Raw genomic sequence first — 16,163 nt, 5'->3', positions numbered from 1 at the left:
AAATCGATCGCGAAAGTTAAAGTGACAATGAGGATTAGTAGTAATAGGTTGAGTTTATTTAGTCGGGCTTACCAATGTGGATTTGTGGTCTATTTCGTTATTAGCACTGCTCTAATGATAGACCTAATTCCGAAATTGTAGACTTATCGTGATATAACTGCCTAATCTGTGAGACCTCACATCATCGTCTAAACCAACTCATCGCATCGTAACAATCACCAATACATGATGGAGAACAAGCTTAGGCTAGAGAAAGAACAATATATTTGATATGAATAAAAGATATAACATTCAACAGGGACGACGCCTGCATAGCCGAGCCATGCCATCTGATCAATTCGAACTCAATTCACTATTCTCGCCTTCTCCATCGTTGGGTTTTAGTCCGCGGTAAATGTTGAATATCTGTTTCACCGATTTTCTGGTTTTCAGCTTTGAGGAATGTGTGGTTAGGGCACAATGCCACTACATGCCCATCGGTTCTTAACTACTGAAATGCCATAGAGTAATAAGTAACTCGGCTTTTTTTCAGCATGGAGTTTAACCCTCTGATCAGGTAATGTATAGCGTAGATTGGAAATGTCTGAAATGCACAGTGCTCTATAGTGATGAAGTATATGTGATTTTTATCTTTGTAAAGAGCCTGCTCAATTCAAACGACGATCATTGAAATAGTGTGCAGAGCATTATTTTCAATCTGACGACTGTCATCATACTCTATAGTGTTTGCAATGAGAGAAGTTTTAGCACATCCTAAGGACCTCTGCTTCCGTGTAAATTGTTGGTTTACTGACCATGTAAACATTCTTCACTCTACACTGGGACGGCTGAAAACTAAACAATGATCACGAAACAATTGAAGATGTATTTTGTAGGCTATCAATATCTCGGGAAGAATTTGATCTAAGTTGGCTGACAGTTGTAGGAGATGCGCAGCACGGCTTACCCATTCGTGATATGATGCGGATGCGTAACCGAGCGCTTCACGATTCTAGTAAAACCAATGCGGTCAGTGTCAAATGTCGAAGACTTACAGAACTATTTACTTCGGAGTTTATTTACTGCTGCAGAGTGATATTATGCATGGTGTTCTTTTCACTTTCCATGTGAAAAATATTTTATTATTACGGTCACAATACGAATCGGGATATTTTAAATTTCATCTCGTCAGTAACTAAGCATATGACTCATGTATGCTCTCTTTGTCTCCAAAATACTTGAATAGGATGTCTATACGTGATTTTTACTCGATAAGATCAGCAAGTATCTGCATTTTACACACAGATATATTGAAAGTGACTCTTATAAATAACATTCGGACTGTGATCAGAACGTGAATCATTTAAAACATACTGCCTACACAAACGAGCGAATTCAATAGAAGTGTTTGCTGCACGAATACAAACAACAATTTCCATGTGGTCATCAATACTGTATTTAGATTTGAACTCACTGAGAGCTTGTGCCAGTTAACCGACAAAATCCCCCGTAAGCCAAATATCAGAAGGCAGTTGATGACTGTAGTCGAGATGTATTTGTTGGCGATCTCGTGGCATCGAAAGAATATCTAGATCGTGCCAAAGGAGTGCAGGCGTGGTTACCGAACCTGTGCAGGGTCACGATTAATCGAGTGGTAATAGTATGGCTGTCTTTAGCACAGGTAAACAATCATCGGTACAATTGGTTATAATAATAATTGTTTCCATTAAACCAATCGCGTTCTCTTGATAAAAGCAGGTCACTACACATTTTATGTATCGCTACAATTATAATGAGTTGGTTGAAGTTTCAACTTCATGGTACATAAGCTTGTTTTTCAATTAAATGAATGCATTATTACTGATGTCGAACGTGTCATTTACCTCCAAGGTAAATTTGAGAAGACTAACGTACCGCTACCGAAAGCATCACGACTTGTAGATGTTTCAAAAATGAATCATTTCGATGCAAGTAACTCTTGATTATAAACAGTTCGGTCTTGGGTAGGGAAACCCCAGATATTCCCACACGCTGGCTTTTTAAATATCGCCCTGAAATTGAATTTCTTCGGTACAATCATACTCTTTAAACTAACACTAATATTGTGGACGACCATCATGGTATTGTGAACATTCCAACTATCGTATCTCACAGTGTCATAATACAGAGACAGAAACCTCTACTAACATATTTCCAGTTTTGACATCTGTCCCTAGTTAATTACATTCGCCAACATCACTCAGGCTATAACTACCCCGAAACTGTCCTACCATAGCAAACCTGACAGTATTCCGAGATGGTTCTTGATTTATGGCAGTAGAGAATCCGCATTATTATGCTTCGGACTGACAAACTGATGTTTCGACTATGGATTTTATCAGTCTGTGAAGAAAGCACTTCTTTATGCTCCCGGATTCAAAACGGGATCAAGTAGCGTCATTGCAAATTATGGGCCCATTAACGTGACCGCTGTGTGATCAAAAGTCGTTCATACACAAACGGCTGTTACCAGTTTTGCCTATTGAAGGCTTTATTAGCCTTTCCAAACATGGATCTATGACAGAACGCTACTATTCCAGTTCCCACTTAGAACGTTTTGATCAAATGGACAACAAAGATACGTCGGTGATGGTTCTATACTTTGATTTTGGTAAGATCTCGATAGTCTCACACAACCCTCTAGAAATTTCCCCATTTGGTGTGTGAGATTTCCTTTTTATGTTGGTCCAAACCTCTGTAACAGAACGTAGGCAAATCGTGCGCTTTGAATCTCGGTACTCTAAGCCTATGAAAGGAAATATGGTTGCCCCGTTACTCTTCCTTTTTTGATAATGACGTGTGCTAACTCTCTTAGTACGACAAACATTTTCTGTTTGTTGATGTGGCTAATTTATCCTCGACTTCCACCAAAGATAGCTATGTTTCGGCGGTAATCTGTGGAGCCATAAACAAATTGTGAGAATGGTCTATTGTGGAGCCTGTCAGTGAATGTTGACAAAAGTGTAGTCGTCTAAATTGGCCGCAGCCCTTAACTTGATATGGTTCTACACAAAGACGTGCTGAAATTCTCCAACGTTGTACGTGATTTGTGTGCATGGTATAACGGCTTTTCTGAGCACATAGCAACCCAAATATTAAAATCAAGAAAGCTCATATGATGAATTTATTTAACAATGAATCTAGATTATCACATGGAAATGTATCAAACCCATCGCTGAATATGTTATTCTAGTCTGCAGTAATTCAAGGTATAACGATTTATTGAAAATTGAAGGTGTTTAAAGAGGATTCAGAGGAACGTCTTCGGAGTGTTCCGCTAATACAGATCATCACGGAAGCTGTGGTAAGCTAAAGCTTTTAACCTCTCTGGATTAGGCGAATTAAAGTTAACTTGATCGTTCTTTACCGACTTGTAAATCGAATTTCCTACTCTTCGGCATTCACTCCCTTCGTACCCGATGATATCATTCCACATCCTGAACACTTAGGAAAATATTATATCGACCCTGAGGACCTAAATAAAATTTCTTCGTAATTTGCTAAACACTCTTTTGAAATATTACCAATGATTTATGCAGGTACCGTTTCTATTTAATTGACTGTGAAGCGAAGCGGAACCTTCGAACTTTTCATAAAAATATCCCAAGTCCGCTTATGCCCTTATTTGTTATCATTATGATTGACACACCGAAGATATTTTAATCTTCCAGAATTCTTAATTGGCGAAAGATGAAACCTCGTATTACACTTACTTAAATAAATCGACTTCTTAGATTCGTTTTACCTTTGCCACATATATAAGACCTCTATGGATCAATATCTGATGATCTTTTATTATTAATTAAAACTCTCATCTTCATATTCAAAACTGTTATTGCTTAAACTCTTATTGTACTGTCAAGTCTTGGCACAATGGTGGTGTATTTTAAAGTCTATGTGTAATACATATAATACTACTTATTATGATTCACTTTCACAAAGATTTATTAAAACATTATGACATGAAGTCAATAAACATCTGAAGATTGCAGAACTAGTTAAGATATTGTAGATATTATGTAAACACTGTTGAAATTCTCGTGTATAAATGCATTTATGACGAAACCCGAAGACGTTCTTTCACAACACTTATGCGTAAGTTTTGCGGTTAATAATAGTTATAATAAGCACAAACTAAACACACTCTCAACATTTCAGCTTTTTAATCCAATGTTTAATTATAAAACACTGGGTAGAAATAACTTTCATCAGATTTCCCTGAACAGCTGTGTTGACCTACTTTTATCAAGAGAACGCGATTGGTGTAATGGAAACAATTATTATAACAAATTGTACCAAAGACTGTTTAACTGTACCAAAATAAATACATTCTTCCGTTGATTGTGACCTTTCATGAATTCGGTTACGCTCAGTAACCACACTTGTATCCTGGCACGATCTCGTTATTCTGTCGATAACACGAGATCGCCAACACAGCCTTGGAATGGTCTTGATTCAATAAAATGGTATCCGTTTCGATGTAGCCATCACGCGACATATTGAACAATATGAACAAGATACTAATAATGACTGTTCTGGGTGTCAATGGGACTTATTTTTTCAACATGGGCAAATTCAAGGCAAACTTGATGAAGCACACTTGGTCGAGAGCAACTAGATATACATCAAGATACTGGATTGTTTCAAGTCGAAAAGAAACTGGTTTTGTATCATTGTAATTTATAGGCTACCTACAATAGTCACTACTATTAACGAATAGAGTATCCAATTAGCTGGAGGACTCATTACTGATACAGGCGTTATGATATCCTTAGGGTCTAATGAGCTCATGTGAATGCGTCTTGACCGGTGTTTAATAATGTGTCGGTAGTACAAATATATGCAGGTTACACGAATGCTGCCATGTCAAATTTAGAAGAGAGTAGAAAAATATGTAGTGGACAAGAATCAAAACAATCACGTATTTCAAGTGTTTAGTTTTAAGAAAAAAGTGGACTATCGAAGTCCTATGTAATAAAGTGTAAGAGTGTGCTTTGTATCTGTTGATATGTGTAGCTTCCTGTAACTACTGACCTTAATATGAACGTGTTATTTAGAAGAGGATTTCAGGAAGATTGGATTCGAAAACTATTAAACGAGAAACAGTTGCTTATACTTTTATTGTATAGTTAATAGAAGTTTGGACTATGGGATTCTTATATTCTACTAATCGTTAGCTTTTGCCTAATCTACAAACTCGTACTATATACCCTATGGTATTAGACACAACTAATCAATTATGTCTTCATTACTCTATTTTTGTATCACTTATGACTGGGTTGTGTATAAGTGGTAATTTTCTATTTGTAATGCTGTGAAATCGAGTTTTCGAGGTATACTATAGTATACTTTTTGAGTGTGAAGAGAGAATGAATTTACCTTTTCTCCTCACTTTCCCATTAGGACACTAGGTGTTAAGTTACTGATTATTGTTTATTAGTTGTTATGCAATTTGATGAAGAAGGTCACTGGTCTTAAAACAAATATGGACAAACTAATCAACTAACAAACTAGATAGTACAACTAATTTTGTAGTAACGGCATGATCACACAAACCCCAACACAAATCAAGAACATATTCTTTTCTTTTTGGAAGCACAACAGAATCGGAAGCCAACTAACAAAATACAGCTCCTAAACAACACAGTAACTTGACACAAATGAGTGATAGTATAAAACAAAGGTATAATATTTAGTGTTTTTGATGTAGTTGTTAATGAAATTTAAAACCAAATTGTTGAACATCTGGGAGTATCGTATATTGAAGCAAGATATTAAAATACACTATGGATGGATATTTATTTTCAAAGCTTACATGTTATTATCTGTTAAGATGAACAAGAAACACGTAGTTTACGAGACCAATCAGGAGGACGGTATTTAACCCGGGATACAAGATGAAAAGACTACAAAAAAGGAAAGATATTTTCCGAAAGTAAAATAATACCGCGTAACATAAATGTACATGATTTGATAATATTTGTAAAATTTTAAATGATATGGCTAGTAAATAAATCTACTTAGCTATGGGGTGACAGAGAATTATGTTTCACGAACATAATTTTATAGGCGGTGGAGTCCAGGTTGTAGCAGTTTAATTGCAGAATTTTGGTTATCATTCAGGATAATCAACGGCTAGTTTAAATAGAACTAAACAATTAAAGATTATTCTACAAGTGGAAAATCGACCAATTGAGGCGTTAGGTGATATAACCAGTAACCAATAGCAACAATGCAGATACATTCACTATTTTGTCTTCTCTTAGATCCAGAGTTTCGAAATAATTTCAGACCTTCTAGTGAATTCATTATTGCCTCTCATAAATCATTGTTTATGTCAAATGTATTTTTACTGTTACAGACACTACAACTACTATTGTCCTAATATTCTTCGTGATGCACAGTTACATACTGACTACTGATAAACATACAACGTCAAAATACAGAACATTCGATATCGAGTCATTTAAACGAGTGACAACATTGCGAACTGGTTTAAAAATGACTTGATTCGCACTAAGAGCCAGGAAAAATTGACATCGGTTTTTACCGTGATCAATTGAAATCAATGGTATTTTGATGAATGGATGAAAAATTCGATTAAAAACAAGTAAATGTAAATTGGCATTTTTACTGCTTACCTCGTTATTCAAAGACATATCAGGATTTTTAAAAGGTGTGGTCAATGAGTTGAATAATTGTTGTGCAACTGTATAATCTCCTTTATCAGCTGATTTAATAGCTTCTTCGGCAAGATAATTGCGTAGAACTACTCGAGGATTTACAGACTGCATTAAATTTAAACGTTCAGAGAACTGTGTTTTTGTATTATCATGATTCCCTTCGAAATCAATTTCTAAACGTACTTTGTATGCTTGTAACCAAATAGACCATAGACGTTTATTTCTCTCTTGGTATTCTTGTTCTGTGATATGCTAAATAGAAGTTAGAAAAATACTACTTCGTAAAATATTCTATGTACTACAAAATGACTGTGTACAGTCCACGTCAACACTAAGTGGTGTGTATTACAGTCGGCGGACAAGTAAAGTGCTGTCTTATTGAAACAACCACATCTCAGATGACGATAGTTAAATAAATACACATAGTTATTCTACTGTACAAGTATAAAAGTAGATATATTGTCAAAGTAGCACTTACCCCATCGGATGCCGGCGACCATACCACAATGGTGTCGGTGTATACACTCTCTGTCTTCCCTTAAACTAAGAGATTAAAATCGCTTCATATCATTCTTTCTACAAACTAATTCTTTCTTCCTGTACTATATCCTTGCTGTAATCTTTCTTTTATATATTACCATAAATGAATTAACTACTTTTATGAATCCAGTGTTCATCTTGTTGTGTTAATGAGGTATGGCAACATGGACCGATGCATATATGTGCCTGGTCCTACATTGTAGTTGACTGACTGGCCTCATCGGATTGTAAAAGAAAATAAATAATGAAGGTACACTATGTGTTTTTTGTTATGACTGTATCTGTTTAAAATTATGAATGAGTTATTATCACTTTCTATTGTTCTGATGATAAATAAGTTTTTTAAATCACACGTTCATACTTTACCTACTACATAGGAGTGTAAAAGCTTTAACTAAATGTCCAACAGTTTATTATTTACTTTTATATTTCGCAACTATATTTTATGCCAATAAATGTTAGGTTTGAAGCTATCACAAATTCACTTAATCTGCGAACGAGAAACAAGACTTGGTGACCAAAGACCAGTAAGCTAGCTATTGATGCGTCCCAGCCCCACTAATTAGAGGGAGAAGTCCAAGCTTGGAATGGAAAGTATATTCTGCGAAAAAAACCCAGAGACGAGCGATAACAACAAACACAATTCAAACCTATATATACAGTGCAAAACCGTCCATGGGGAGAATTACCAAATAGCATACTAAATGACACAACGGACCAATAGCATTCAAGATATTTCCCAGTGGGAAATACGACATGAAGGTGACAAGAGCGCCTTTGGCACGAAAACAAAGAAACTCAAATTTTTTAAATAAAATTACAAAATTAGGTTGTTTCCCAAGTGAGTTCTGGGGATCTAACGTCCCCAACAATAATAAAGACGTCAACAAGATTTACAACTCAGTTTGTAAATCTATTTAGTAGTCTTAGACAGTTGTATTGTTTATATACATTAATTGTAATAATTAGTATATACAATATATTTCCCCCTGTAATGAACGAACCACAAAAATAGGCTGCACAAATATGTAAAATTTTGCCTAAATATGGAAGGTATGTTTTTACAGTACAAAAGGTTCGAGGAAGAATTTACAAAATCCAGGTAAATTTTATAATGAACACAATAATTTCCTTGATAAGCTGGTTTTAAACTCAGTTTTTATAACTTGTATGTTGACTAGCATCAGAGACTTAAATTTGTGAGGACCAGGATAGAGCATCATAAGGATTCAAGATTACTCAGATAATGAGTTGTGGATAGGGAGTTCAGTGCGACAGACGTCTATCGTACTTGACCCGATCTAAGTTACCTGGTTATACCACTTCTATGTGTATTTACGAATTCATCTGCTCCTGTGGAGAAAGCTATGTTGGGCGTTCTACCAGACAACTGAACCAAAGAGTTAGTGAACACCTCCCTTAGTGATTAAGAAAAGGTAATATCAAGTCAATATGCAGCTCAGTTCTATCACATTTGATCGATACTGAACATGTAGAAGACAGAAGTAAGTCATTTAAAGTTATTTATCGTATTCCTACTAGTTTTCCTTATGGTGTTCGATCTCGTCACTTACACATAGCAGAAGCTATAGGGATTTGAGCCAACAATCCAAGTCATTGTGTTCATAAGAAACTTGTACCACTCTTATCTCTCTTGGCCTTAATAAATCATTTTATTTATTATTATTTTTCATATTCTCTCTTCGTTTATTATTGTTTTTTTCTTCACCCCCTCTTACCATTTTATTTTATTTTCTCTCAAATATACGATTCACGGTCTAATTATCTGAACATTTCTCATTACATAATCTTATGGTTTTTATGAATATTATTTTAGTGTCTAAATTGTTTCTAACCATCAATCTATTTCCCATTATGTAACATTGATTCAAGCCTTTATTATTCTTATCACAACTAAGACACCTATCATCACACTACCAATTTGTAATTTCCACTTATTTATGTAATCTATTCCATTGTTATCATCAGAATCATGAACTACCTTGATTGGTTTAATCATTTCGTATATGCATATAAATACATTACTGTATGTTAGAGTAAATCCTGATGAAGATCTAATCGAAAACAATATTGTTCTAAATTACAACATAGGAATTTCTCAAACTTTAACTAGTATGCAAATCACATTCAATCTTGCTTGGTTTGAACTGGTCCTAAAAACAAACATTTTGATCCAATCAGTTGTAAATATGTAGGCCCTACAGGTCAGTTGCAGCCAGGAAAGCTGAGAGGTAACGTCTCTAACCGTTAAGCTGGGTGACACAAGATCGAATCTATCAGGGAGGACCAATTGCTTCACGATTACAGGTACACGGTGCTGATGAGTGCAAGTAGCATGAAAGCTAAGTTTAGGGTTTCCTGTAGACTACCTCACAATTTGAATGAAAGCTAAGTAAATAAAATCGTATTTGTTAAATGTGTTATAAAATACCCCGCTTCATCACCATCAGCTAAAGAATGTACTTCTATTTACCTCTAGTTCTTTGTATAGTTTTTCTTTCTCTTTACTTTTCAAAATTTTCGTTTCTTCTAGTTGATCTATGATATTTTCACGAATGCCGGTAAATTTTGCAGATAGTTGACGATGTCTAAGATAAGTGTAAGGAAGAAAGAGTTAGAAATAAATATTCGATATAGGTCAGAATACAAGTAGATATAATCTAATTGGTATACATATTTCATTTAAACACTTCATTGACTGTTGAGAATGGGGTCAATGTGAGTTTGTAGTCAAAAGAAGTACACCATGAAGCTGTTCACTTTTGGTGTATGGTGAATTTAAACAGTGAGATAAGTAATCATTATGTTCAATTTGCATGATGTTACTAGAACTTGGAACCATTAAAAATCAAATATGTACTATTGTAATCTAGACCTATGGGCTCAGATCAATAGATAAACAGTAGAAAACGATACTGATTAATGTTGATTTGTACGACGAAAGAAATGGAATGTGGGTAACAATGGAAAAGAAGACGCGCGCATCGTTTTATCTGCAGCTCGTTAGCCGGATGTACTTGCACAGGAAGTACATATGCCAACCAAGACTGACCAAATTATCGTTAAAATATCAACAACAAGGAGATCCAAATCATTTCAACTTGATTTGTACGTCCTTTTTTCGATCAATACACGAACTCACATCATAGAAATTAGGGTAGCAACACATTTGTCCTAACTCTGTTCCCACTGTTTAAAATATCTATGAAAATCTTCAGAAGTCAGATTTCTCAGTTTATATAGTATTCACAGCGCCAAATACTTTGCTAAAGTAGTATGAACGTGTGATTTAAAAAACGTATTTATCATCTAAATAGTGCATCAAGGGAATCAGTAAGAAGAGGGGATCATTTATATTTATTATTAATAATGGGGGAGATGAGTGGATTTCTGCGACATGTGTTGCACAGATAATTTCTCATAAACTCATCCCATAAGACTCTAAACACGATGAAGAGCGGAAACAAATCAGATTTAGGTTAACCAAAAGTCTAAGCAACGATCGTGAGCAGTGGTGGGCAACGAAAGCAAAAAAGATGGAAAAAGCATCCGCTGTAGGTAACACAAGAAAGCTTTTCAGACTGATAAAAGAAACCGGAACTAAGAAGTCAAGTGTAAGTGAGATTATATCGGAAAAAGATGACTCTTATCTACTCTCAGTTCAGACGTTTAGAACGGTGAGCGGAACACTTCAAGGAGCAGTTCAGCTGGCCTTTAGCTACTCTACAACTACCCACCATTCCCAGACAGCGTGAATGGAACACTAAAACAGGCCCAAATTCTTAATGAAGTTCAGGAAGCTATAGCTAATCTGAAACGAGGAAAAGAAGCTGGTCAAGATGGATTAACTCCAAAGGTCTTTATGTATGGTAATCGACTTTTAGCGATTAGGTTTAGTATTTTAGATAAAACCTGGGAACTGAATGTAATCCCATCTGACTGGTCGCAATCACTGATCATCCCAATATATAAGGAAAGGTCAAAACAATCCTATAACTAGCGTCAATGATTATCGAGAACCTAACAAAGACTCGTAAACTGCAAACACAAGAAAAACAAGTGGAACGTCGTAAGGAGATGCAGTCCCATGGTAGCCGGTGACCAACGATTGGTTCACACGCCATTTGTTCCCGCAGGATACTGGAGCCCATGTGCACTATTGGTTTGGGATCCAGTTAAAGCGCCGGACATTCGCTTTTCGTCCTCTCATTTTCGTAAACAACACCGCCGCCACGAGAAGGCAATGAGTAGGACTTCCGTGGCAGAGGCTGTATACGCGTGGCCGTGTGAGAGTATTTCGAGAGGGAGAGCGGACTCTCCCCACTCTCGACCGTACCAGGGCATTTGGGGATATATATATATATATATATATATATATATATATATATATATATATGAAGTTAATCAAAACAACGTGCTATGGAAATATCAGTTGTCTTATATGAAAAAATGATATATTTCTATACGAAATGACAGTAATCATTAGATATGAGCTTCGTACATGAGCTTATGAAACTAAGACCTGATTTTTAGACTTACTTATCGAAACCGTATAAATATATTATGAATCGAAATATATAGCCAGTGTCTGAGAGTGGAAAATATATTAGTTGAAGTTAGACACTAACACCGTTGGATGACAGCCGGCTCAGTGGTCTAGTGATTAGGCGCTTGCGCGCGAGACCGATAGGTCCTGGGTTCAAATCTCCCGGGGCGGGATCGTGGATGCGAACTGCTGAGGAGTCCCACAATAGGACGAAACGACCGTCCAGTGCGTCCAGGTTCTCCATGATGGTCTAGCTTCAATTAACTCATGATCTCAGCTATTGAAATTACTGTAATATCTACAAAAAAATTCTTCAAATATTACTATGTTTGGTGTTCAGACGTTGATTAAAGTCTTTTTAGATTGAAACCCGATCGAAGCTGCTACCTTGACGCGGTGGTCGGGCTTGCCTATCGTGATGACCCAACCGAGCTATATTGGCTGGAACATATGTTCCTGCAGGTTCTACCATGCCAGGCAGGTCGATTGGCGAACGGTAAGACTAAAAGCAGCAACTCAAGGTCTGAGGGCGAAGTCGTACTGCTGACTGTAGAGAGGTGTGACAGCAGTAAGGTGTTTCCCTCGGACAACCAGCATGACAGCGATGCTGCCTTCCCACAAGGAGGGGTGGGGTTAGAAAAGGTCGACCCTAAAAATGCACACCTCACCTTACCTCACGGATTTCCGTCTCCGGCGGTAAGGCCCCTTGAAGAACGGAGCTAACACGTCAAAAACCTTCCACAAAAAGGCCGTGCGCGACCGGCCTCAAGCAGTTGTCCCTTGGGCTCTGCGGTCACGCTCCCAGGTCGTCAAGACCAACCCTAATCCAATTTCCTTTTCAGGTTCATCAAGAAATACCCCTCCACGGTGTGGGCAGCCGGGAAGTGACATCAGCCCTCATACCCGTAACAGCACAAGAGACCAAGGTGGTCACATTCAAATCCTTCCTACACCTCCTAATACTTCTCTTATCCTCCCGACTAACCCTCCTCACGTCTCTTTATCACCTCGCACCGCTAGGGCAAACGATTCGAGTACGTGGAACGCCATTCCTGGTCTCCTGAAGCCACGCTCTAAACTACACGTAGGAGCTTTTAACGTACGAACACTTTACCAAATAGGACAGCAGGCTTCCTTAGCTAGGACTTTAGAATCTCGCGCCATCGATGTGTGCTGCGTCTCCGAAACGCGCATACAAGATCCGAGTAGCGTCATTCATTTGACCTCACCATGCCAAAATAAAGAACCGACTCGATTTACGCTTCGTGTATCTGGAAGCCCTGATTCTGCTTCCCGTGGCCTCGCCGGCGTAGGTATAGCATTGAGTCCTAGGGCAGAACTAGCTCTCTTAGAGTGGATCCCAGTAAACAGTCGTTTGTGCGCTGTCCGACTGAACGGAACAGTAAGAATCCGGAAAGATAGGGACACTCGTCGTTGCCTCTTCGTCGTCTCTGCCTATTCTCCCACTGACTGCAGCTCAGATGATGTAAAAGATGAGTTTTACAGAAAGCTTTCGGACCTTCTCCGAAAAGCTAAGCGCTCGGATGTAGTAATAGTGGCCGGTGACCTTAATGCTCAAGTAGGTAAACTAAGCGATAAGGAAAGACACCTAGGTGGATCCTATGGTGTCGTGGCTCAAAGAACAGATAATGGCGACCGTCTGTTGCAGCTATGCTCAGATAACCGCCTGTTCCTTGCAAATACTAACTTTAAGCATAAGGAAAAACATCTTTTAACATGGCGACCCCTAATTCGTCCCAACGTTGGACCCAACTGGATCACATCGCTATCAGCCACCGATGGAGGGGCTCGATAGAAGACTGTCGCTCATTCTGGGGCACATGCCTAGATTCAGATCATGCTCTAGTGCGAGCGCGTATTTGCTTGCGTCTTACTGGACGTAGGAAAGATCCTGCAAGGAAACCTCTTAGGGCCCTACTTAATGATAGTCAAGCTAAGAGTATATTTCAGGAACAACTAGGAAAACAGTTAGGCAGCCATGTACGTGATGCCCACCCCGATGCAGCATGGAATGATATCCGAAAAGCTGTGGAAACAGCAGTGATATCTGCTAGTAAGGTAAACCAGAAGGTTAGGGAGCAACACTGGATCTCAGCAGCATCTATCGCATTGATAGATGCTCGAAAACACATTCCACCTGGCTCTGAACATAATGAAGAGCGGAGTCAGCTTAAGCGCAAGCTGACAAGAAGTCTACGCAATGATCGCGAACAGTGGTGGGTAGCGAAAGCAAGAGAGATGGAAAAGGCAGCGGCAATAGGTAATAGCAGACAATTGTTTAGACTCGTTAAGGAAACCGGAATTAGGAACCCGACCGTTAGCGAAACAATCTCAGAGAAAGATGGACATATTATTCATTCTCAATCGAGGAGATTGGATCGATGGGCAGAACACTTTAGGGATCAGTTCAACTGGCCTTCAGCCACACTTCGGTTTCCCACGATCTCCAGTCAACCTGAATGGCAAGTTAATGTAAGTCCTCCGTCCCTTTACGAAGTTGAAAAAGCCATAGGAAATCTGAAACGAGGGAGAGCAGCAGGCCCTGACAGGTTTACTCCTGAGATTTTTAAGGATGGTGGTCCAGTATTAGCAGCAAGATTAACTGAGGTCTTAGGTAGAATTTGGGAACTGGACGTAATCCCATCTGACTGGTCTCAATCACTGATTGTGCCAGTTTTTAAGAAAGGACAAAAGTCCTCTTGTGACAATCACAGAGGAATCAGTTTGACTAATATAGTGTCTAAAATATTAGCCTCAATAATACTTCGACGCCTAACTAAAGCTCGTGAAGAGCAGACTAGAGAAAACCAGGCTGGTTTTCGACCTGGACGTGGTTGTATAGATCAGATATTCACACTACGTCAGGTTCTAGAACAGAGACACACATTCAGACGCCCCACAATGGTAGTATTTCTCGACCTTAAGGCGGCATTCGACTCCGTTGATCGTGAGGTTCTATGGCAGTGTTTGTCACTGAAAGGAGTACCAAAGAAGTACATTAACCTTATAAAGGCTCTCTACTCGAACACAACTGGTCGAGTGAGAGCTTATGGCGAACTGTCATCAGAATTGATCACCTCAAGTGGTGTTCGTCAGGGCTGTCCACTCTCCCCATTCTTGTTCAACTTTGTCATTGACGTACTTTTAGAGATAACACTCTCCTCATCTAAATTTACAGGGGTTGAACTTCTACCAGGAGGTTCACTTGTTGACTTAGAATATGCTGATGACATAGTTTTATTTGGTGAAGACGCTGACAAAATGCAGAGTCTTCTGACCACTCTAAGCAACAATGCAAGCATGTTCGGGATGCGATTCTCTCCCTCGAAATGCAAAATGTTGCTTCAGGATTGGGTTACATCGACACCCGAACTAGTGATAGGGAGTGAAGTAGTTGAGTGTGTCGACCGCTTCACTTATCTTGGAAGTCTCATCAGCCCTTGTGGTTTGGTGTGTGACGAAATCTCAGCACGGATACAGAAGGCTCGACTAGCTTTTGCCAACTTGCGTCATTTATGGCGTAGGCGAGATATCCGTCTATCAACCAAAGGACGTGTTTACTGCGCAGCAGTTCGTTCCGTCCTACTTTATGGCAGTGAAACATGGCCGGTAAGAGTAGAGGATATCCGTAGGTTACTAGTATTTGATCATAGGTGTCTTCGAAACATTGCTCATATATCATGGGACCATCGAGTAAGTAACACAGTTGTTAGGAAACGGGTACTAGGTAAGGATGGCAAATCAATTGATGAAGTAGTGAAACTTCATCAGTTGAGATGGCTGGGACACGTGTTACGTATGCCCAACGACCGACTGCCTCGACGTGCTATGTTCAGTGGTATAGGAGTAGGTTGGAAGAAAGCTAGGGGCGGCCAAACCAAAACATGGCACAAGTCCATGAAGTCACTGACAAGTGAACTGAGTCATGTTGATAGGTGTAGACTACCTGGTTGGGGACCGCGAGATGACAGCAACCGATGGTTAGAGACCCTGAATGACATGGCTCAAAACCGTTTGCAATGGCGCAGGTGCATCCACTCTCTGTGTTCTCCCAAACTCTAATCTTCTGAATTCTTCATGTCCCTTTTTTCCTCTTTCCAAATTTATTTCACTGGATTATACTCTTTAAATAACATCTCCAAACCCTAATCTTCCCGATTACTGCTTATACTCTTGCTACCTCTACCACTACGGGATTTGAATCGACCACTGCATCTCTGTGCTAATGTGGTGTGGCAACTCGAACTGATGTACGTACGTACGAAGTTCTACGTTGTTACTGACTGACTGACTGACTTTTAGATTGAAAACATTAACGTAAACGTCAGGTGATA

General features: G+C 38.6%; 1 protein-coding gene across 1 annotated transcript in view; it reads right to left on the bottom strand.

Annotated features, from left to right (window-relative positions):
• Positions 1-4,903: 4,903 nt before the first annotated feature.
• Positions 4,904-16,163, bottom strand: part of MS3_00006052 (uncharacterized protein) — a 38,620-nt gene continuing 27,360 nt past the window's right edge. Inside the window, exons 9-11 of the mRNA XM_051214151.1 lie at positions 9,736-9,850; positions 6,660-6,953; positions 4,904-5,924 (exon numbers count right to left, since the gene is read on the bottom strand). Coding sequence (XP_051067286.1) covers positions 5,847-5,924; positions 6,660-6,953; positions 9,736-9,850 — 487 coding nt within the window. The 3' untranslated portion in view covers positions 4,904-5,846. The remainder of the gene's footprint in view (positions 5,925-6,659; positions 6,954-9,735; positions 9,851-16,163) is intronic.

The sequence above is a fragment of the Schistosoma haematobium genome, chromosome 2 (genome assembly GCF_000699445.3).
Source record: "Schistosoma haematobium chromosome 2, whole genome shotgun sequence".
NCBI lineage: Eukaryota > Metazoa > Platyhelminthes > Trematoda > Strigeidida > Schistosomatidae > Schistosoma > Schistosoma haematobium.
Note: the sequence above shows the minus strand (reverse complement) of the source record. Positions and strands in the feature narration are given on the sequence as shown.